At 44.4% G+C, this 23760-nt stretch overlaps 1 protein-coding gene across 1 annotated transcript; it reads right to left on the reverse strand.

Moving 5' to 3' along the window:
- Nucleotides 1–2047: 2047 nt before the first annotated feature.
- On the reverse strand, nucleotides 2048–21012 carry tmem168a (transmembrane protein 168a). The gene is made up of 6 exons (XM_080756856.1): nucleotides 20963–21012; nucleotides 17952–18971; nucleotides 16492–16767; nucleotides 9809–9951; nucleotides 5509–5786; nucleotides 2048–4118 (listed from the first exon to the last, which is right to left on the reverse strand). The coding sequence occupies exons 2-6, from the start codon at nucleotides 18798–18800 to the stop codon at nucleotides 3556–3558; spliced, it is 2109 nt and encodes a 702-aa protein (XP_080612982.1). The 5' UTR covers nucleotides 18801–18971; nucleotides 20963–21012; the 3' UTR covers nucleotides 2048–3555.
- Nucleotides 21013–23760: the final 2748 nt, after the last annotated feature.

Below are 23760 nucleotides of genomic sequence, written 5' to 3' on the forward strand. Positions count from 1 at the left end.
TTGTGCCAACGGGGCAGATTGCACACCACCTTTATCACACACTTAGCATTACACAATTGAATAGTTCCATAACCACACCGACTGACAATGAATAAGTCACATTTGCTTGTGTGGCGGATTGTAGGGGACATTTCAGTAGCTCTATACCTATGCTGATCCCCCTTCCACCGCTGCAAAGAAGCTTGCACCATGCCTATTCCTATTGCCATCCGTGGGTCCTGCTGCCTGCTGTTGTCTAGCCTCAGGAAACCACAGCTGTCGTCTGACCCCAGACAACCCCACAAAACCTCAACCACTATTAGCCCTACTTTGTTTGATGAATGGCAAAGCACGCAGATCTGCTATTTTTTGAAAAATGATGATAAAATGATAAATGATAAAAGCCCTGTCCTTGAAGACACGGATGGATGCGGTCAGAGGCCGACAGACGGCAGCAAGTGGCAGCACTGAGCGCCTCAACTTCACCAGAGGGGTGGGGATAACGATACATCCAAATTGAGACAAAGGGTGATGTTCCTTTTCAAACAAGGGAGGCAATTTAGGTGTTAGAAAAGAGAGAGAGAGAGAGAGAGAGAGAGAGAGGAGGGGGGGGGAAGGGTCACCGGACAGACAATGAATAATGTATTTATTCTACCAGCAAGTAGCATAATCATTTCGCTGTATTGATCTGACTGTTGTGTATAGCTATTGTAATAGAAGGATGGATGGAATATTGATAGATCACTGTACATAAAATAGATGCATGGCAGTGGACGGGCAGACATGTAGATGGACATGGATGGACAGTTGGACACACAGACATGCAGTGGGGACAGACAGACGAAGCATTTCATCTCTCGTTTTCACGCTTTGTCTCTTTGCAATCGTGACATTTGCCAGGCTGTGCCAGTATTTGGACAGTCTGTCTTTGTTCACGGCCCTCGGACGTCGCCATGCTAATGACACTGACTGGCTACTACTAGGGCGACTCGATTAGTCGCTTGGTCGACTAATCGATCGGAATGAGTCTTATAGGTGACCTTCACACCAGAAAGCTGTGCGATTATAAAACGAACCCTGCTGCACATTGTCGGAAAGTGCACTTCGTTTGGCAGGTGTGAAGCATCATTCGAATCCTAATGCGCATCAAAGAACCTCAAGACCTATTTGACGTTTGCAGAAACATAATTGTCTTCCTTGATTCATTAACGAGTGTCAACGAGCTGGACAGACACACACACCTCTCCTCTCTAGTAAAGTGACTGGAGTTTCATTTCTCTCCAAAAGCCCTTGAATATGATGAAATATGATTAACGATCACTGTAATTATGGTAAACTAAGCTCACATTTAATATCGCACACACCATACCCGTAACTTTCACCAGCCCCCACAAAAAAAAATTATAAAAGAAAAACAAAATTGCCTAGTCTGAAGTCGACTATAGTCGAATCCTATAGTCGACTATAAAAATCCTCTTTTTTAACTTTTAGGTAAATTAAGTATAAATCTTGGTCGATGCAGGCCCTCATGGTCACAGCATCAATAAAGGCAGTGGGGATGCCCTGGTGCTTTGATGCTGTGCAGGACAAGTCTCTGCTTGACAGCTAAGGAAGCACCGGCCAGCCGGCCACTTATCAGTGTACAGTATGTACCATACTGTATACGTCTGCATTCCTGAGCCCTTAGTGTACAGTATAAGAACCAGCTAGCCCGCCCACACCGCCTCAACTAATTCTAATCGATTTCTTTACACAGGAAGCTCTCATACTCGAAGGTAAGTTAAGTGGCCTATCGATATTGTGCTGGGTCATGTCATGATTCTTTTATGTCATCATTGTGTTTTAACCACTTTAACCCCAAGTTTTTTTTTTAACAGAATACAAATATATTTAGGGTTAAAAATAAATTGGGCTTAAAGTGGCTGTGGTAATCACAATCATCTAATTAGCTAATTTTGATGATGTCACATCGGGAATGTAAATCAAAGCCAATGAAACTAATGTCGGGTCGGTCTCCCCTCGCCTGCACCAGCTTCCTTGCACTAAACCATGACGAAGTGTCTTCACATGAAAATGTATTTTATTTGTAAATCTGTGCATATAAAATATATATAGGCATAGTTCACTTTCAAATAAAATAAACATAAATATATATACCGGTAAAATAAATGGAAAAGTTAATGGAAAAATCACAGCTCCCTTACGCATTAGAATATTCTTCTAACGTGTGAGGGGTATTTCTTTTATAGAGGTTTGTAATGTTTATTTTATTTGAAAGTGAAATATCCATTTAAGGTCATATACTGTAACACAATAATGGAATGGCACAATTTAAAAAAAAGTACCATCAAGAAGCATTAATTTACATTTCCCCAAGTTCAGTTTTTAAGGCACTCCCACAATAAGAAACAAAAAGTTCCATTGGCATACAGAATATAAGAGAAAAAAAAGATTAGAAAATGTGTTCCCAAAGGAAATAAATGCAGTAACGTCATTAGTATAGTGCATATTTCAATAAAGTGTTCCAAGAATGTACACAAGCTTTAAATAAAAAGACAAGATAACTTCACTTATGCAGTGTTGCAGAAATCAGTAAAAAGGGACTTTTCCTCAAAAAACAACACGTAAACAGTAACCGCTATGACAACATTAACCAGACAAATTATACAAAGCAGCCAACCAGCGTGTGGGTGGTTAACAGGCTTAACAGTTAGGACTGGCCTTTTTGCATGATTCAACTGGCCTAATTTGTTATATTAATTAACACATAGTTTTGGGGGGGAAAACAACAGCAACAAGAAGCAAGTAGGCTATATGCTAAATCAGACATTAGGCAACCCCAAATGCCCAAATGGAATCATCCTTTATTTCATAAAGAAAATAATTATGTTACGCAATCAGACTGATTCCATTGTCAATCTCTCAGTCGGGGGCAGCCCTAGTAACAGTACATGGCAACCACCGCAGAGTCTACCAATCTACTGCGGTGCATCCGGCTCAACCGAGCATCTATACCGCAAACACAACTGGCAATGTTCAGGGGAGGGAAGCCTTCAAGCCGGGCATTGAGGATGATCTTTGTTGCTGTGCTAGTGACTCGTACAGGCTGAGACAGTGCCTGTCTACAGGCTGACCTCTCGGTTGGGGCTCCTGACTGGCAGGTGAACTGTTGACTAGAGTACAACAGCAGTGGCAAACCGCAAAAGGGTTAATTGGCGTTACGACTTAATTAATTGGGAGAAAAAAAGGGGGTAAAAATAATTGGCTTATCTGAACGTATAGATTATATTTTTTTTAAACTAAGAAGCAACAACAGTAAACCAATCAAAACGAAAATCCCACTGATTGAATTACCGTAAATGGATTGTCTGTCTATTATGGTGACCTCTGATTCACGTTTTGAAGGTAAACCCTTTTTGGAATACCACTGTTAATTCAGTTGGAAATATTGCGTGTATGTTTTGCACTCTTGTAGTATAGGTATCATCGTTTGTCCCTTTGGCATCGACTCCTCCGACTCAGGATGTGCGTTCTGAGTCTCACCACTCCGACCATCAACAAACACCACAACAAAGTTCACCAATTCACCAGTTTGATTCCCTGCCCGGTGTCAAGGACGGCGGGAGGGAACCACGCCAGCTTGAGTCTCCTGAAGCACCGCAGAAACACGCCGCACAGCCACAGGAGGTTGAGGCCGCAGCACCAGCTGGACAGGTGCACCATGGGATAGGTGGCGCGCGGGAAGTGCGCCTTCCAGTGCTTGGCGACGTCTTCGCCGGTGGGCAAGTGGAGCGTGTAGTCGCTCCAGCGCTTGGAGCAGCCGTAGGCCGCGGTCACGCCGCGGTCACGCCGCGCGTCGCCACCGCCCGGGTTGCAGTTGAACTCCACCCAGTCGGCGGTGAAGTCGCCCAGCCGCGGCAGGCCGTCGTCCCCCGACTCGGCGTCCAGGCCGCCACCGCCGCCAGCGAGGGGCATCTCGGCGCCCTGCACGGCCACGTAGGCGCCCTCCACCCGGCGCACGTCCTTCACCCAGGCCAGGGAGTTCTCCGTGTCCAGCACCACGATGAGGCGGGAGCAGTGGCCCGCGTTCTTCTCCTTCCACCACTCCAGCAGCTGGGCCAGGGGGAGAGACTCACCTCCTGGAGGAGCAAGGAGGACCACAGAGGAGGAGGAGAAAAACAAGAGATTGTTGAACGTGACCGCATATTTCCTGCATAGAAACTCATGAATATTATTGACAAACTTTCACACTATGCCATTGTAGATGTGAAATTGATCACGGCGACTTATTCATTCGTCATAATCGTACAGTCCAACACAAACAGTATTGGTGAAATATACTCATACTCTTCAATCTGCTAGTTCAGTATATATGAAGGCCAACTGAGGAGAGACTATACAGGCTGGACGACTGCTTTGCGAGAAGCTACTGTATATTGTTGTTGTTGTTGTTGGGCCAACCAACTAATGGGGGAACTTCATCAGTCACTCAGCGACTTAGTGACTCAGTGTGCAGTGAGTGACTGGACCCTTGCGGTCCAGCCAAAAGAATAAAGAAAAAAAAATGGGTTGCCTGCCGAGTAGCTCCACTACAGAATGATTGATGCTGTAGGTGGCAAAACTGTGGGCGAGTTCAGCAAGTGCACTGAGCAGATGATGCGCAATAAAACTCAAGGCTGTGTCCACATACTGAACGCCTGGCAATCTGCGATACCGTACGTACGCCAACCGGCATCAGAGGTCTGGAAATAACTAGATTGGGACATTTTGTACCGTGAGACGTGACTGTGATCAATTGTACAAACAAGGAATACGTATTTTCTTTCACAGGTCTGCTTGTGTAATTTAGTGGCAGGCAGTAATATTGGCACAACATTTGTAGAGGGAAAATACAACTAAGAAAGCTGCAATAAGTGTTCCCCATTTGCCTGCTGTGCAGAATGAGAACGTGTCCACATTTGCGCACAATTAGACTCTGAACCTATTCATCCGCTCCAAAGCACCACAAGGTAATATCAGGGAATGAGTGAAGAGAAAAGCAAGTGTTTCCTTGTGGGGGACCATTTATTTTCTCTTTTACCTATTTTTTCTCATTTTTGTTCTCCTTTATCTCCAGCAAGCAGATTGGCAGAACAGAATGGGGAACGGCAAACTTGGAGAAAGAAGTATGAATGGGTGGTGAATAGGTGGTTTACAAATGCAGAAGACACAGTCCTGGGGGAGGCTTTGGGGTTGAGGGAGTTTGCACGCCAACACTCCCGTGTTCTGCCGGATGGAGTTTGCCCGCCCCCCCCACACACACACACACACACTCGTTACACACACTCGAGTATCATTGGAACAAACACTGTTTACCTTTCGTCTGAAGCTTTTACATTCTTTCACAAGATGTCTGTTTTGTGGCATGCAGAGGGCATGAGCTGTGATTGCTCTACTTTCGAGGGGACAGACAGGCACATGCCGAATACTGACAAACCCCCTTGCTTTAGAAGCTAAACTAAATCCAGTAAACCAAACTGTATTCCTCACCAGCCAGGGCCCAGGACCCAGTGCCGGGTCGGCTGTGGCCGCTGTAGAACACCAGGTAGGTGTCGTGGCGTGGGCCGTCTGCCGTGCGCAGGTCCAGGAAGGCGCGCAGCTTGGCCTGCAGGGCCTCCAGCGTCACGCCGCTCGCCGAATAGTCGCAGCCAAAGGTCTGCACCATGTGGTGGCCGAAGAGGCGCTGCACGTTGTTCAGCATGCCCGTGGAGCGCAGGTTCGACTCCTGCACTTGCTCCGGAGGCAGGAGGGCAGGCTGGCCGTCGGCACTGCGAGGGATGGGGAGGGAAGATGGGCAGGAGGAGAGGAGAGGAGAAAAAAAAGACCAGAAACTTAAAGGTTAGGCTCCACATTTTGGCTGATGGTCAAAACAGGGGATGGAGAGTTTGAGGGAGGGGAGAAAGTTCACAGGCAGTGAAGCAGACAGTCAAGGAAGCTGCTGCAAGGAATTGTGCAAGAGTTCAAAAAGGTCAAATGAAGGAATACGAAAGAGGCAGAGGGTGAAGTTGGGACGGAGGGTTCTTAACCTACATGAATAAGTCTGAGACATGCCAGTTTGACTTCTGAACTTGCTACCGGGCAGCAGAGAGGATGAAGCCAAGCGCAGGTGGAAGAGGATGTCCTGCCCGCTGCATGTACAACGAGTTGAACGCGTGAACAAAGACGTGGATATGAGACGGGCAGAGCGAGGGAGAAAAGAGAGTGGAGCACAGAGCAAAGAGCCTGAACGAAAAGGAAAGGATGGGAATTGAGGTGAAGGGAAGGTGAGTGCAGAGATGTAATAATATGCTCTGTGTGTGTGTGTGTGTGTGTGTGTGTGTGTGTGTGTGTGTGTGTGTGTGTGTGTGATACAGAGAGCGGGATAGTGTGGCAGAGAGAATGTGAGATGAGTTGACCCCTTTCTGTTCCTCCTAGAATGACGATTGCGCATATGAGAGCCTGCCTGACAAAGAGAGGTGGATGTTAACACCCAGATCTAGTGCACACACACACACACACACACACACACACACACACACACACACACACACAGCTGCATGTGATTACGGGGTTATAAGTCCTACAGGCGTCGCCGCCGGCTGAACGGGGGGGGGGGGGGGGGGGGGTTTATCATGTGTGAATTAATTTTCTTGTACCCAGCATGTAGACTATCTGGCAGGGCAGCCGTTTTTGTTGAAAGCCACGTATGTTTGTGATTACGGTTTCATGCGGTAGTAGAATTTGAATCATCTTTATCTCGTAATGCATGCGATAAATGTGTTTGGGGACATCTGTGTGATGTACCGTACTGACACACATGTCCCGGGGGACCTGCAGCGCCTCACAGTGACAGCGATTACACTATACACCCATTTACTGTATTGTTCCCATTTATCAAATAATCAAGAAGCACGTTCCATCAGTTATAACTCATACAACCATGACAACTAGTGACCATTTCAATAGACTTTTTTTGTGTGCGCCAAAATATCAGATCTACAAGCTCACAATGTGTCGCGTCGTGTACATATCGCTCACATGCTCAGTATCGTGATTCCATCACGTCTGTGCCATTAGCCATGCTGAGCTGTACGTTGTGCACCGGTCCCACAAACCATGAGACAATTATACTGAGTCAGAGGGATGGAAGTGAAATCACTAATTACTTTGCAGTGAGGACATACAAGCAAATCTCGTAACCGAGTCATCTTGTAAACCGAGTGCTGATGTAATGAGTAGCATAAGACGGTAATTGTTGAATAGCAGGAACATAAGTACATAACAACCTCTCTATGTTGGCTCAATTTTTATTCCGTAATTACAAAACACATCTTGGTGCTCACAGTAGAATGGAACCAAGTGGTACTAGGGTTAGCTAATTAAGAAGTGCACCTGCTCTGTGCGAATGAAATTAATTCGCTGAACACTGCATCTATGTGACTCAGCATTCTGAAAGGTAATGCTGGTGCAGGGGCCGCACAGTTAATTGCAAAATATATTGAAATGGCAATGCTGGTGAGCACAGCGGTCAAATCACAAGGCGTTACTTGCAATTTCTCATCAGAGGAAACGGGGTGTTCAGACAGCCTTATGGAAATAAGGTATTCTGCGTCTGTCTGTCAACAGGGTGTTCAGACAGCCTTATGAAATAAGGTATTCTGCATCCGTCAACAAGTCTAGTTACACATCACTGAGAAACTTAACCACCTGAAACCTAGTATCACTGTTCTGCATTTATTTATGTACTTATTTATTTTAGTAGGGGTGCGTGTGACAACATTTATATCAAATCTATCATCTAAATACTGAATCAAGCCAATTAAAACCGTCTGGGGTGCTCTCAAAAGCCAGAGTAGACGTTAAAATGACTCCGAACATGTAGAATATCCCTTTAGGGAGAAGCATAACATCAACCACAGTGTCTTTTTATGTCTTCATATAGGGGTTTGTATAGGGCCATATACTGCAAACTTCACCTGGTGTTGACAACGTAGCCATAATGTTATCCGTCTTGCTCTCCTGGTTACTCCAGGAGGCCAAGGGCCTGAAGGTTGGCCTTCAGACTACGTCTCCTGCCTTATCACCCTCTCTCCCATCACCACTGTCTCCGTTTACTGCTCCATCCTAAACATTCTCTTTCCATCGTCCTTCCTTCTCTCTTCGGATTTATTTTTTTCACGACAAGTCTCTCTCTGCATCTCGGTTTTTCCCTTCATCAATCTCGCTTATGTCCTCTTCTCAACTGTGTTACCTCTCCTGGTCCTACCCTCCCCCAAACCCACTCCACCCCGAGGTCTCTTTGTCATTGTGAGAACATGATGTGCAGCCATGAAGCTGCTCCCCGCTGTCCCAGCGGTGTGAGCAGCAGGGCCTGGCATACAGAGCACCCCACAGGCTCTGGCAGGACATGGAGCTGCCTCCCCAAATCACCTGGAGAGGAGCCAGCCTGCCAGGGCTAGCTACTAAGCTAACAAGTTAACCCCCCCCACCCCACAATAGCCATAAACGTGTTCAAAGACCTAATGACTCTGTCACTCGTGGTTAACTAAAATGCCCTTGTTTGTGCTGAAAGGGAGCATTTATTTGTACTATTTTCTGGTCCCCGGTCTCCCTGGGGTTGCGGAAATTGCTTCTGCGGCTCCATCCAGCTGATGGCTACTCACAGATGGGGCTATGGGGTGCCGTTAGGGAACTGGGCCAGTGGTCTACTCTAAGGCAAAATGAAAATGATCCTTTCTGTTCGATGTTGAAGACAGCTGCTAAGCTTAACCCATTCTGACCTGAGATCAGATTCATACGAGGTTTCCACTGGACACACACTGGTCTGATTAACCCATTCTGACCTGAGATCAGATTCTAAAAATGTCAGTCGTTCTTCGATTTTTCAAAAATAGCAGACCTACAAGCTCGTATCGCGCCACTCGGTGGCGCGATATGAGCTTGTAGATCTGCTATTTTTCAATAGCTAAAGCATAACATGATGCTAACACCAAAATGGGTGCCAGGTCAGAATGGGTTAAAGCTTACAGGTTCACATGTTTCAAAGACCTAATGTCTTTTGCATTCAGGACACTGCAGTGCTGACCACTGCCATGGTTGAATACCAGATTACCGACATGACCCTATAATGGCAAAACAATCACATCTGGTTAGCTTCCTCTATTTAAGTAAGAGGGCAATTGAGGGTCTGGATGCAAGAAGAAAAAAGAAATAGCTCAAATGCTTGAATACATAACTTCATAACGAGACAGTGTTGACATTCTTTACATCGAACTTGGCTATTCTGAAAGCATTCAGCCAACAGAGAGTGCTCGCTTGGGGAGAGGCTGGTAGGGGAAAATCTAATGGCTAACGGCTCCGACTTGATGACTTAGTATGCCGAGGAGGGAGCTTTTGAACGCTCCCTTAAGAGACTGAGCATTAGCAGAAATGTTTATAGTCATTGGTCTATTTATTCAGTTGATTTTATGCAAACTGGCGATTACTGGAATGACTCAATGCATGTGCCGGTGCCTGTAATGTCCAAACAGGTTCCCAAAGTTAGCCCAATTCAGCGTTTTAACCGATTCCATGCCACCATTGACTCTGGCGCTGCGGCGCCAGTGGCAACAGAATTCACAAAAAAGGCAGCAAAGAAGACCGAAGAACAGATTTTCAGATGGGGGGGGGGGGGGGGGTCCGTGGCCAAATACAGATCATTCTGAGAGTCCTCGACATGAAATAGTTTGGGCACCACTGATACAGAAAACTGTCATGATTTAAAAGACATTTGTAGAATCTGTTAATACTCCCCCCCCCCCTCTCTCTGTACCTGCAGTAAGCGGTGGGGACCACCAAGGCGTAGCCGACACAGGTTCCCCCCAGGCAGCTGCCCAGCTCGTGGAACAGGCCGTGGATCAGTGACTCCAGAGGCAGCACCACCAGCAGAGCGCTGAGGAAGAGGCCGCTGTACGGCTGCAGGCAAAAAAAACAACACAGGCAGACACGTTTATAAATGTCTGTCATCATTGTCTCGATTTTAATTTCAGAATTTCAACCCGTTTCAGTCTTTGGCAAATACTGGCCCCTTTCGCGAGACATGGCCAAAGAATTTCCCGGGGGACTCCCCAGGCAAAAAGGAATGTGAACCCACCTGCTCTAGGCCGAGGACATACAAGACTGCAATAGGAAAATTCCTATAGACAGCACTGCAACGTCAGACGACAGAACACGATGACAACGGACAATAACAGACATCAGCACACACTATACACACACCCAGACCTGTTCAGCGAGGACTCTGGCTATTTTCCAGAGTGATCCCTGCTGCACCTCAGAGTTCAGTATCCATGCCCAGAGGGTAGCAGCGTAAGGTACTCCTGTTCTATTGAAGGTTGCAATGCATGCAATAGAGCTTTGCAGTGACGGCCGGCCCACTTTTAGGACGTAGTTTCCGGAAATTAATTTCCCATCAGTTTACTCCATACACATTTCAGAAAATCCATATACATTATTTATATATATATATATAAATTAAATCTGTCTACTGTACAGTAGACAGGAAACAGCGAGAGAGAGAGAGATGCAGAGTAACACGCAGGGGCGGTTTTTACCGCTACGCAAACTACGCAGCTGCGTAGAGCCCCGACGGCTAGAGGCCCCGAGAGTTCTCCCTGAATTTTTTTTAATATCGCAGCCCCGCCAGCCCGTTCCGTCGCAGACTCGCAGTTGATATTTTGCCTATTGCGGTCGGTTAGGGGGGCCCCCCCAGGGGGGGCTACGACGGCCCATGGCGTCGCTTCCTCGGCGTCACTTCTTCATGATCCTCCCCCGTTAAGCGACGCCCGGTCGCGGCCGTCCGTCCCGTCGTGGGCTCCCCTGTTGGTCTTTGTCCCCCTATACTGCGCCTCAAACCCGGCCGTTTCAACGTGGAAATAATGTTGCAAAACAAAACAACAACAATCATACAACCTAGACTGTCAGGAAAGGAATAGGACCTTGGCGCAAAACGTCATATTTACCCTGCTCTTCAATAACAAAAGTGTGTTCTTACATGAATCCTCCATTAAACTCTAGGTGAGTAAATTAATTTAATATGAAAGTTTTTAGTGACGTAAATTGCAGATCATTCTCCTGTCGAAAATGATTGGTTGAGCCAAGTGTGATGGACTTCAGAATTACTTTTTTTTTTAATCTAAGGATAGCAGTGATCCAATTCAATAAGGTAAGAAACACATGTGTTCTCTGCTTATATAAATTATATACAGGTTAGTTTAGTTAATATATCTCATGACTAACTGAATTGTTTTTTATTTCAGTTGAGCCAACAGTTGAGCCAACAGTTGATGTCATCAGGATGACCTCCTTTACAAATGCTGAAGTCTACTAGTCTAGTGTTTCATTTGTATATGAAAACTTTAATTAAACTGCATTTTTACACTGCACTGTCCATTGTCAAGTTCATACTCAATTATGATGCTTTTTTCAGTACATGCAGTATTTGAAATTAAATAAAACATTAACTTTTTAAGATTTCAATTCAGAAATAGCTAAAAATAATTCAGAATTCCAATTTAAAAAAGAGCAAAAATAGCACATCTACTAGATCAAAATTTTGATCTCAAAGTGCACCAGATTGAAGCATTTTCATGGCAAATTTACAGATTTTTCTGGACCCAGGGGGAGCTAGCGCCCCCCCCCCGGACCCCCCCCGGCGTGGCAATGAGGGGCCCCTAAAAAAGGTTTGCTTACAGCCCCCTGTTTGCTAAATCCGGCCCTGGTAACACGCAGTAAAGGCCGTCAGGATTGAGAATCGAACTCAAAACCTAGCCTATAGGTCTCAGGCCCGGCCCATACATAAGCGTTTTAAGCCTGGCACAAAGCCAAGGCTCCTGAGGAAGCATGACCATAACACACTTGATTCTGTTCCAAGTCAAGTTAGGATACTCAAAAAATGTATTCATGTTACTGTCCACCACTGAAGAGGAGCAAAGCACCAGGCTGATAGGTAGGTAGATGACAAGCCCTTGAGATGCTGTAATGGTTTTGCAGCAACACTTTGATGTCCTGGTATGAAAAAGGCCAATGTGTGGGGGGTTTTTTTCTAGTGGAGTTGCATTCCCTGCTGTAGAATATAGTGATTTGTCTTGAGTACATCAGGGAAAGAAAGATGAAAGACTAGTCTTTATAGTGTTTGGTACCGCCAAGAGATGGAAGAGATGCAATGCTGGCTTGGAACTTATTAATGAATGTCAGTTTTAGCTTGAGGAACACTTAGTAATGTGGCTATACAGACAGTCAGACACTACTGGATGTGGCTATACAGACACTACTGGATGTGGCTATACAGACACTAGTGGATTTGGCTATACAGACACTAGTGGATTTGGCTATACAGACTAGTGGATTTGGCTATGCAGACTAGTGGATTTGGCTATACAGACTAGTGGATTTGGCTATACAGACTAGTGGATTTGGCTATGCAGACTAGTGGATTTGGCTATACAGACTAGTGGATTTGGCTATGCAGACTAGTGGATTTGGCTATACAGACTAGTGGATTTGGCTATACAGACTAGTGGATTTGGCTATACAGACTAGTGGATTTGGCTATACAGACACTAGTGGATTTGGCTATACAGACTAGTGGATTTGGCTATACAGACTAGTGGATTTGGCTATACAGACTAGTGGATTTGGCTATACAGACTAGTGGATTTGGCTATACAGACTAGTGGATTTGGCTATACGACTAGTGGATTTAATGGCCGGCCCTACATTACCCTATTTAGTGCATTTCAACAGCCTGAAAGAATAAATATAAAATAAATAAAAATAAAATGCGTACATGTAATGTCTCCAAAATTCCCACCAAACAATGAATACTAACTTTTCTAGAGCAAATTCACAATAGAAATGAATAAACAGTTCTCAAATTAGGATTGTGATCCCCTGAGATTATACAAGGTAAACGCTAACAAAGTTAAATAATGTATTGCTGCTCTGTATGAGAGTAGAGAATTTATTAAATTTGTTACGCTTGATAGAGGTGTCGCAGTGTCGCAGTTTCGGAGGAGATTGACTAACAACTCAGTCCACACTGCCACTGTCTAGCATCTTACTCCGGGGTTTATAACAGTGGTTCATGATGTGCTACGGTCGCTGGTCGTGGCATTGCACAATGCATGGTTATTGCCCTGGCTTTAACTCATCTACCACGGCGGTAAACAAGCTTTATTTGAGCCTCTTTTCTCTAAACGATATGATCCCCGGCGGTTACAAAATGTATGTTTTCGGTGATTTAACTAACAATCGCGGCACCTATAACATGCAAACACCATACAAAAAAATATAATAAATTGATCTGGTCGATCAAAGATTTAGCCTCTCAGACTCAAAACTATAACATTGCGTTATTGGTGGATACATTGTTTTTGTCCACAATCCAATCCCATGCTATATTGATGTGGTACCATTAGGAGAGATAACAGGCAAACGTTGTTCAAAAATAATAATTCTTCTAACTCGCGAGAGCGTAAAATTAAACCAAATGGACCCCGTAAACTTAAGGTCCATTTGGTTTCATGACCCGTAAGTCTCCATTTTGGTTTCATTTTACGCTCTCAAGAGTTAAAGATCTATAAGCGTGTCCGTTAGCAACTCTGCATCGTTATAGCTGGGGACCACCTGGGAGTTGAACACCCTCAAGGACCACTGGTGGTCCCCGGACCAGAGTAGGACAGAGGCACGGCGTACTCCTGGTGGGGGGAGGGGAGGGGGTCCTCACTGGCAGGTGAGTCGGCGGTGGAAACTAGCGGTTGGGAGGAATTAATTGGCATAACGACTAAATTGGGAGAAAAAAAGGAATGGAAATAATTGGCTACTCTTTTATTGTATTGTGCAACAGCATGACCCGCGTATCATACTAAAATGTGTTGCTTCTCGAGTGAACCTCGCTGATTAAAAATGAGAGAATGTAATTACCATTCCTGCAGCAGTTATCATACTGGATTAATTATAAACTGTTTGGAAAAAGGGAGAGGGGCTGTGCACTACAAATGGCATTTTATCATTTTCATAGAGACAGGCAGATGGCCACAAGTCCATGTTTATGTCTAAACCGTCCGCTACAACATTGGCAAGGACAAACTAAACCTTTTATATTTATAGTGCGACCAGTAGAAGCTATACAGCAGTAGTGTAATGTAACCTCTGTGTCCAGAGTCACATGTGTTTCTATGTAATTATGATGATGTACTTTCTATTAATCTGCTGATCTATGTTTTTATTAGAAGCCATCGAGTTGTATTTCATGTTCATGATATGGCCGTGGTGCATATTATTGCTGCGAGGTTCGCAGTGATTGAGACACCCTCACCAAAAACTCAACTATCAGACGGTAGAGTGTGGCTCTGTCAGTCCAGCAGTGTGAGCAGAGAGAGACAACTGGGGCTGGATGATTATTTCTTGCTTAATTTGTTTCTATTGGATCTTATTGGATGTACCGTTACCGTATACATTTTCTACATTTCCAGGATTAAAGCTTTCGGTTTGTTTTTCTGTCTTTGTGTAAAAGTTAAAGGGTGGTAGGACGAGCCTTACCATACTCACTGCATTGACTTAGCTTTCTTTTGGACATTTGAGTTTAGTTTATGGACATTGCCCGGACACTAATTGATTTAGGGTAAACCTTTTGAGGCCGTTTAGTTTTATTTGGTTTTGTTTAAGTGAATATTTCGTTATTTGAAGCTTAATTTGCTTTGCTGTTCAATACATTTCAGCTAAACTTATTTACCCATTATTTTAGTGATTTATTCTGAACTGACCCAGCAGCACCTCTCAAATTTCTGCTATAATTGGTACTTCAATTATTATTGTTGAACCGTTATATTAATGGTATTTGGAAATTGGAGTAGCAGCAGCAATAGTAGTAATAGTATTTCTAGTAAGAGAAACAGAGTAGTAGTAATACTATTTGCAATAGCAGCAGCAGTAATAATAGTATTTGTAGAACAGAAGTAACTAGAAAATTCGCAATTAAAAAAAATTGCAGTACATATGCCCCTCCCACTAATATTGCCAGCCAATTACAATTTCAAGTCACACGTTAGATCATGTGTAAGTCATTCGGAGGGGATTTAACCCCCAAAATTCATGTTTTCGCGACAAACGGTAAAGGGCCCCAGCACGAAAAGCTACTATACGGCCTGTTTTGAAACCGAATATACAAAAGATATGACACTATTTTTCTTTCACTTAAATGAGGAAACTGATGACAAAAAGATACAAAAAGAGAGAACTATTTCAACTTCATGTTGACATATCCGTGGTGCAGTAGATCATATCATGGAGATGTGTTCCGGTCCCATTTAGACCTGAAGACATTTCTGCAAATGTCAGTTTTCTGAAAAGCCTATGTTTCTATGTCAGTCATTCTTAAAGTTTTTCATGTCAAGGACCCCAAAAATATATGTAATTGGCCGCCGACCCCCATCTGAAAATATGTTGTTCCAGGGACCGGGCTGTTTTCTGCGCCCTCAATGTCGCAACTCTGTCTGTACTCTATGGCTCTGTTGTAATCCAAACGTACACATGTGTGGGTAAAGGGATAGGGTGGCCTGGCTGGGTGTATGACTTGACTACCGCGGCCTGAATGATTCAGCCCTGCAGCGAGATATGATCTGGACAACAGATGTGTCTTAGTCATACTTGTCTCTCCTTTCTTTTGTAATCTTTTTGTCATCAGACGGACAGCTTGGTCATATACTTCTCTCTTTGTTGACGTTTTGTTAACTCATCCTCCTGCCGTTAACCCAGTGGTGGAAAGTAAATAAGTACATTTACTCAAATACTGTACTTAAGTACAATTTTGAGGTATTTGTACTTTACTTGACTCCAATTTCCAATACATTTACAAAATCTGTAGGAGGAGAAGCCAAAAGTGTGTTTTGGAGAAAATTCAAATTTGCAGGAATTTCTTTCCTGACGAAAATGGGCGTGGCCTATACGTGGAAATGCATCATGACCAAAGGAATCCATGGAAAAATAAATTTTGATTGTACGACTTACGGTTCAAGAGTTATAGGGAAAAACGTAAAGTGGGCTGTTATAGCGCCACCATGAGGCCGACTGATGTAATTCCTTTTCAATTAATTTTCATAATTATTATGAACCTCCCTCCCAAGTCTTGTAAATATGGCGCTTACAGTCTCCACTCTCCAATGGAAAGAAATACTTACATTTAGTCTTCGATTTCCCGGTCTATGGATAACGAATTAATTAATATCAATTAAACTATACAACGGATCTCACACGATTCCCGATGAAGCCGGTCAATTTGACATATGGCTCGAGTGTGTGCGGCAGAAACTGTGGGAGGAGTAGTGCGGCAAAGTATCGCTTGTTTACAATAACAATAGTGTGGTTGCCCTGTTAGGGCAACCACACTAATAACAGTACTAATAACCAGTACATGGCAGTAGCATAAATAACGAGTATCAGTATGATCATTGCTACCTGCCAGGACACAGCTCCCAGTATGGCGGTGGACATCAGGCTGAAGAGAACGAGGCGCTCGGAGATGAGGCAGAAGTGCCGGATGCCCCGGGAGGCCATGACGCGGTCCAGGCTGCGCTTGCCGGAGCGCTGGGACCGCCAGGCGCTCTGGCACTCGCTCAGCTTGGTGTGGAAACCCCACAGCGTGACGAGCAGCACCACGTGGCACACGGACCAGAACAGGCCGAACACACAGAAGCCCGGTATCACCAGGTACCACAGCTCCAGGTGACCCAGCTGTGGAAGGGGCAAGGCAGAGAACGGTTCATGTTATATCAGGATGCCTCATAGTACTATTAGTACCAGCATAGACCATATGTACATGGGCAACATGCAGCACCCACCGTCACTTAACGCGGCCCGCAGGTTAATACGGAGATATTATTGATTTCAGCTGTTCCAAACATGCAAACATGACCCGCTTTAATTACTTCAGTATATGTAGCTTAATGAGTAGTATTAAAATGATATTGTCTTTTGTTATGACCAATATATTTGTATTTAGTTCATAAAGTTAACTATAACTAAATGCATTTGAAATTAAATACAAAAGGTTGCTTTTCAGGATTTCAATTAAAAATCACACCTGTGGTGAACTGAGTGGTGCAACTCCCCTCTCTCCCTCCCCCCCTTCTATCTCTCTCTCTCATTAGCAGGCAACAGTGCAGCACTATCTCACTCTCTGTTTCTGGCACAACAACTGGTACTAATAGTGTACTAATGGTGCTCACAGTCACATAGGTGCATGGGTGGGTGGGTGGACAAACAAACACATAGGCACTGGCAGGTGAACACGGACATTGCTGTTGCACCACTCAAAAATAGCAAAAAATAATTCAAAATAGCTAATCTACAAGCTCAAAACACATCACACTGATGCGTCTGGAGTGAGTGTGGAAATATAGTGGCCCTTTCCATCATCTAAGTTGCCCACCCCTGCCTCATACCACAGCTAAGAAAGTAAAATAAATGACGTATCCTTTAACACACTTCGTTGAACAGCAGCAGTATCCATTTTAGATTCTACACTACAGTCAATAAATGAATGATTTCAGGTCATTTTAATGTAGCTGTGCATAATGTAAATGATCATAACATTGAGTTGGCGGGGCCATATCATTTAATGATAATCATGCAGCCATGACAAGGTCATTAGCCAAAGTCGGTCTTTCTGGGCAGTGCATCACATTTGGAGAAATTATTACATTTGCTTAGGCTCTCATTCTACCGGGTGTCACACATGATGAGTATACGGATTACCACACTGCTGTTCCCACTTTAACTGCGGCATCCGTGTTTTGGGCATTATATTGTCAGAAATTGTCAAAACTTCTAGCAAAAATAACAGAACAACAAGCTCACAACGTGTCACACGACGCGACGTGTTGGGAGCTTGTAGATCAGCATTCCTGAGTCAGTACCTTTAAGGCAGCCAGAACGAAAAAGGCCAGCTCGGCTAGGCTGAGAGGCAGCAGCGACAGCCTCCTCCACACCCTGCCCAGGGACAGCAGTGGCAGCCAGCGCTCACTGGGACCCAGCCCGCTGAAGTACACGTCCAGCAGGGGCTCGCACAGCAGCCTGCCCAGGTAGCAGCCCAGCGCGTAGGGGTTGGCCTTGATGCCCAGCGCCTGGAAGAACGCCAGGGCAGTGACCAGGGTGAAGCAAATCAGGTTGGGCAGCGCCAGGAGAGACTTCATCCTCAGATCCACGATGAGTGTGCCCAGGGCCACCACCAGGCCGACGATGGCCGCTGACTCGGGGAGGGGCATGATGGTGCTGGCGATGCCCATGCCCAGCAGTTCCAGGAACTCCGTCGACGTGAGCAGCGCGGGCTTGTAGCGGACGGAGCTGCATATCCGCTCGGTGAGCGCCCATATGGCTTTCATGGCCGCGCTGGCCACGAGCAGGTAGTTGGTGACCTGCAGCTTGACGTTCTGGAACAGGGCCGGGCTGTTGAGGAAGCAGAGGAGGCCCAGCAGGAAGCCCAGCCACAGGTGGAACAGGCTCAGGCTGGCTTTCTCCATGGCAAAGTAGTAGTGGAGGATGCTGGCAATGGCCAGGACGAACAGCCCCAGGATGAAGATGACCAGGATCATGGGCTCGTCCGTCACCTCCCAGCACGCGTACATGCCCACGCACACGGCCACCAGCAGGGTGACGCTGGAGATGTAGCCGAGGAAGCGCACCGACGTGAACACGTCGTCGACCTCCTCCTTGGGCCTGGCCGCCGCCGCCGGCGTCAACTCCTCTTCCTCTTCCTCGAGAGCCATGGCCAACTATGGGACAGGGAGAAGGCTACAGCGGTCCTCCGGGACGATTCACTACAGCAACCTTCTCCGGTGGCTGCAAGAGGGATGCTAGACGACGGGAGCTTTTGTTGTGCCAATTGGGACGAGTTGTACCGAGGAACATTCCTCCAGCTGGCTGTGTAAAGTCAACCCCTGTGAGATCATAAAAATAAAAATAATATATATATATATATTACTCAAAATGTAATACAGTCAAAAGGTTGTTTAAAGCGTCAATCCGTAAATGTATACTACCTGGGTTTGGACACAAGGTCTCCTGCATGAGAAAAATATATTTCTAACACTCATCAGTCACTCTGATGAGCTTAAGGCAGTGCCATGCGTCAACTAGTCTGTGTCTTACCCAGGTCTAAATGTCTTAAGGGGACCACCTCCAACGAACTGCCGTTGTACTAATTATAGTGTTTAAGACTCCACCATACAGATGTGTGTGTTCCACATGCTCTACCAAAATGTTTAGTTAAAATAAAATTTTAAAAATGCACTTATTTTTTATTTTTTAAGGACAAAAAGAAAGACAAAGGAAAAAACAAAAACAAGGCTGCATTTTTCATATTACAGGATACATTCATTGAAATACTCGTACATTATCGCTAGGCTGAAAGAAGTGATCCCACTTGACTTTTCCCACTTTTTATAGAACTTATCTTCTTGTAGTCTAAGTATGAATGTTTTTCCATTACATACAGTTCCTCAGTAATGTCCATCCAATTTTCTTTCGTTGGTGGGTAGTTAAAATAAAGTTGTAATCGTTCAAATGAGTCATGGATTGCAGCTCTAATCCATCTTCAGGGAACTTGAACATCACAAGGTCAGCACTGTGAGCTGTCTTATTGAACAGGGTGGCATTAGTGGAAAACTAAATTGTATTTGCTGGTATTAAACTTCACCCAAAGCCAGCCCTGGCTGCTGTAAAGTGAGGCAATATCAAATCCGCCCATGATGGATACATTTTGATTAACCATATCAGAATTTCAGTATCTCGACACAACTCAGCTGTGTGTACACATTTAGCTATTATTGATAGCTGATGGCGGAGGAGAGAACACGCCCCCAGCATCCCCAGCGGGAATGGAACCCAGGACCTTCTAGTTGTGAGGAGACAGCACTATGGACTGTGCCACTGCGTCCCTATGACATTTAGATTTTTAGGATATTGTTTTGCACTGATGGAAACAAAAACCTGCATAACAGACAACTAAAGCTGGGGCTAGGCTTCTCCAAATCCTAAAAGCTCATTTACATCAGTCTACAATACAAATGTAAACAAATAGAACCTTATCCATCTGTCTGTAACTCTAACTGTCCAAATGGAACCAAATGGACCCTGTAAAAAAGTCAATGCCCTTTTTTCCATACTGTACATGTGTTTTACTTTAACTGTATACATACCATGAATTCCTTCTTTTCATAGAAGTGTATAATTAATAAATAATAATAAATAATAATTAATTAATAATAATGGAGGACCCTGATGTAAACAAGTCTGATTTTTCTGGTTTAATCCTCGTAGCAGTTTCTGTATTGACCTGTACATTCGTTTGAACTGTACCCATAGTACAATAACTGAATAATATTTTCAATTAATGAATCAATCAATCAACCAACCCCACCCATCTAGCCATAAGGGTCCATTTGTACACGTCCGTAAAATTAACATACAATGGTTTTGACTGTGGTATTATATTTACAGGTCTGGTTTCAGAAGATATAGGACATTTTATTTTTGTCCACAACAGTATATTGAGAAGATCCTGGCCGGAACAAAAACGTTTTAGGTTGAGAAATCGGCAACGTCTCCCTTTACAATACAAAGTGTGGGTGCACTGCTGAAGGAAACGTCACGTGTAAATAAATAATAACGCTACGAGACTTTGAAATGTCACCACCATGCAGTCCAGCTCCACTGTGGCTCATACTGTCAAGTGACGATGTGGCACTGATGCTAACACAGCATAGCGTTACTGCTGTCATGATGTTTCATTAACAGGACAGTTTGGTAGTCCAATGTTAGAGGCTTCAAAGCACGCACAGCCTACGAGAATATATCCGAGTGTTGTCGGAGCGTAAAAAAAACGTTTCGTCATGATTCATGAATAGCATAGATTCTGAGAGTTACTTACATTTTGTTTAGTGTTGACACAACTTTCTACTCGCCTTACTTACTTCCGGACTCCTAACTACGGGAAGTCAACAGTGTCAATATTGTCAAATAAAATTCGCGTTTCGTCCTCCGCCGCTCCGCTCCTTTGTCTCTCGAGACAGCCTGCCCTGTTGGGCTATTTTCAGACGTTAATATCTGTCCCAAATAAATATGGGATCCAAGCCATGCTGCGAGTTTCAGAGATGATTCAAAATGCATATTCTGTAATCACAAATCCAAGAACTGTACTGAACTGACTGTTGAACTAAGAAGAGAAACACTGAGGAAACAATTAAGGCAGGTGTTTGTATGTCTGGTAGGCAGGCATGTCGCGCGTAATTGTAGAACGCCGGGCATTCACTGTGAAGAGTGCGGGCGCAGACACCACAAAACAGTTTGCAATCAAACAGCCTGCAGTCAATATACAGCGCATGATAGACGCGCCGACCACGGCAACGACAGACAGGCTGACCACAGTGTTGCAGATGCAGTTGGTATAGTGTAGCAAGCAACTCTGACAATAGTAGGCCCTACAGTATTACTGCAGACAGCTACTGTAGTGTAATTTGTAAACACACACACACACAAGTATTGAGAGCTAAGATGCTTGGACAACTCTGGACACAGGCCCACTCACACACATGTATTTCCCAAAGTGTTGATCAAAGTCCTGTAATTCACATTCAAGAGAAGGTTTCTAGGAAAGAGCTGATATTCTGAGACCAGGGCAGCTTCAACCGAAGAGGCCTCTAATGTACACTGAAAACCAGGCCATAGGGTTAGTGAACTGTGTGCCACACACACCTGACCGCTAAAACCACACACACATATAGTGGACACCACAGGCCAGGTCACTTGTATAATTGTACTGCACACAAGACGTTCCAAAAACATCTTTAGGGAAAGTCCGAATATTAGATCATAGTTCAGTTTTCTAAAACCTGATGTAATAGTACATGCACGTAACTGACATGAGATCCTGTACGGCAAATCTTATTGACTGGAGCCCAAACTTGTGGGCATAACTTTAAAGTATAAATAATGCCTAGGACAAAGAACTGGCAGTGCTTCTTTGTCCCCCGGTCGTAAAGTAGCCTACTCAAGTCTCGGTTTTCCTCCATCCTTTTTTGAACATCATGTTAACCCTTTTTGATGGAAATAAATATACTCCTTGTTATAACCTCTACAACCTGCGGCTCTGACTACATCATTTCCCTCGACGGGTGGCATCCCTGACCAGTATCTGAGACACAACACTACCATTTGGATAGATCATGCACCAACGCAAAGCCAAGTAGCAGGTGCCTATTAGATGGGGGTAGCACCCGCAGTTTCATTAAAGAGGATATTTCCAGAGCACTTAGTCTTAACCTGCCAGTTATAGGTAAACAAACGTTGAATATGTTTGGTTCCAAAACACCCCAGAGAATTACCTGCAGGAAAGTGAAGGCTCGTTTGTGAAATATTAAGAACAATCAAAGCATTGATGTCCATTTATTGGAAACTCCCAAGTTGAGCTCTTCTATGATTAAAGCGCCAAATGGAAAGATAAGGAGGGACTTGGAAGCAAAAGGAATGCCCATAGCAGATGTATAGTTTTTATACCCATCATGGGATGGATGCAGTGGAATTATAGGAGTCCTAATTGGCGGAGACCAATATTGGAAAATGCAGGTCACAGGAAAAATGGAGAGACTGAATGAAGGACTATAGTTGCACTGGAAAGTGTATTTGGATGGCTGGTGCAAGGAGAAGTCACCACGCTAAATATCATAACTGAAGTTGTGGACATTGAAGTGATGCACATCAGCGTCGGAGAGGAACAGGCACTGTCAGATCAGTTACGCAACTTTTGGGAAATCGAATCCCTTGGAATCCACATGAAAGAAATGCATTCTGAGAAGGAAGACCCAAGCCGTGCATATCCACGGCTTCCCAAGCCGTGCATATATCCACGGCTTCTATATAGGCTGAGGAAGAAATGCCACTTGACAGTTTTCAAATCAGCCTCATGGTGGCGCTACAACAGGCCACACACACACATACACACGTTTAAATTACTCCTAAACATTTTACCAAACATCACACACTCTCCCCCTGGTGGAGACCTGTGCCCAGAAGGGAACCTTTTCTAGTTAATTTATGCATCTCTTAGGGCCCATTTAACCATATAATGCATTTGGATGGCAAAAATGGCAGATCTGCAAGTTATTGGATTCCAAGGAGATGATCATATGCTTAATTATAGATTAAACAGGTGTTACAGTATCTAACGTGGAGTTAGTGTTCGCATGCATACTGTATAAGTTAAAGCTACAGTGCTGACATTATTTTTTACTACTGAGATAATAGAGCCTGTCAGAATATTGATTCATATTTGATCAACACTTCAGTGCTTTCCAATCAGTGTTGCACTGCATGCCGTTGATTGCTTAGCCTAAGAAATTCAATCCTTTAAAGATAAATTAAATAGTTTTGTTACTTGGGTTGCGTAACAAACCCAAGCCGTGCAATAAGGGATAATCAATATAGGGAGCCAGGGTTATTGAGAAATTCAAATAAACGCCTTGAGGGCTTCACATCAGGGTCTAAAGTACCCTGTTGGGGTTTATTTCTCAATAATGACCCCCTCCCCGTTGAGGATCCCATTGCTCAACATACTGTGTTTGATTGAACTGTCAGAACTTTAATAGATTGATAGCCTTCTATCTTAGACTATAGCTTTTCGCTTTTCCTTGATTTTTTTTGGCGAAAAATCCTGCTTGGGGCGCCAGATTG

This window comes from Protomyctophum bolini, assembly GCF_963924005.1.
Source record: "Protomyctophum bolini genome assembly, chromosome: 23".
Taxonomy (NCBI): domain Eukaryota; kingdom Metazoa; phylum Chordata; class Actinopteri; order Myctophiformes; family Myctophidae; genus Protomyctophum; species Protomyctophum bolini.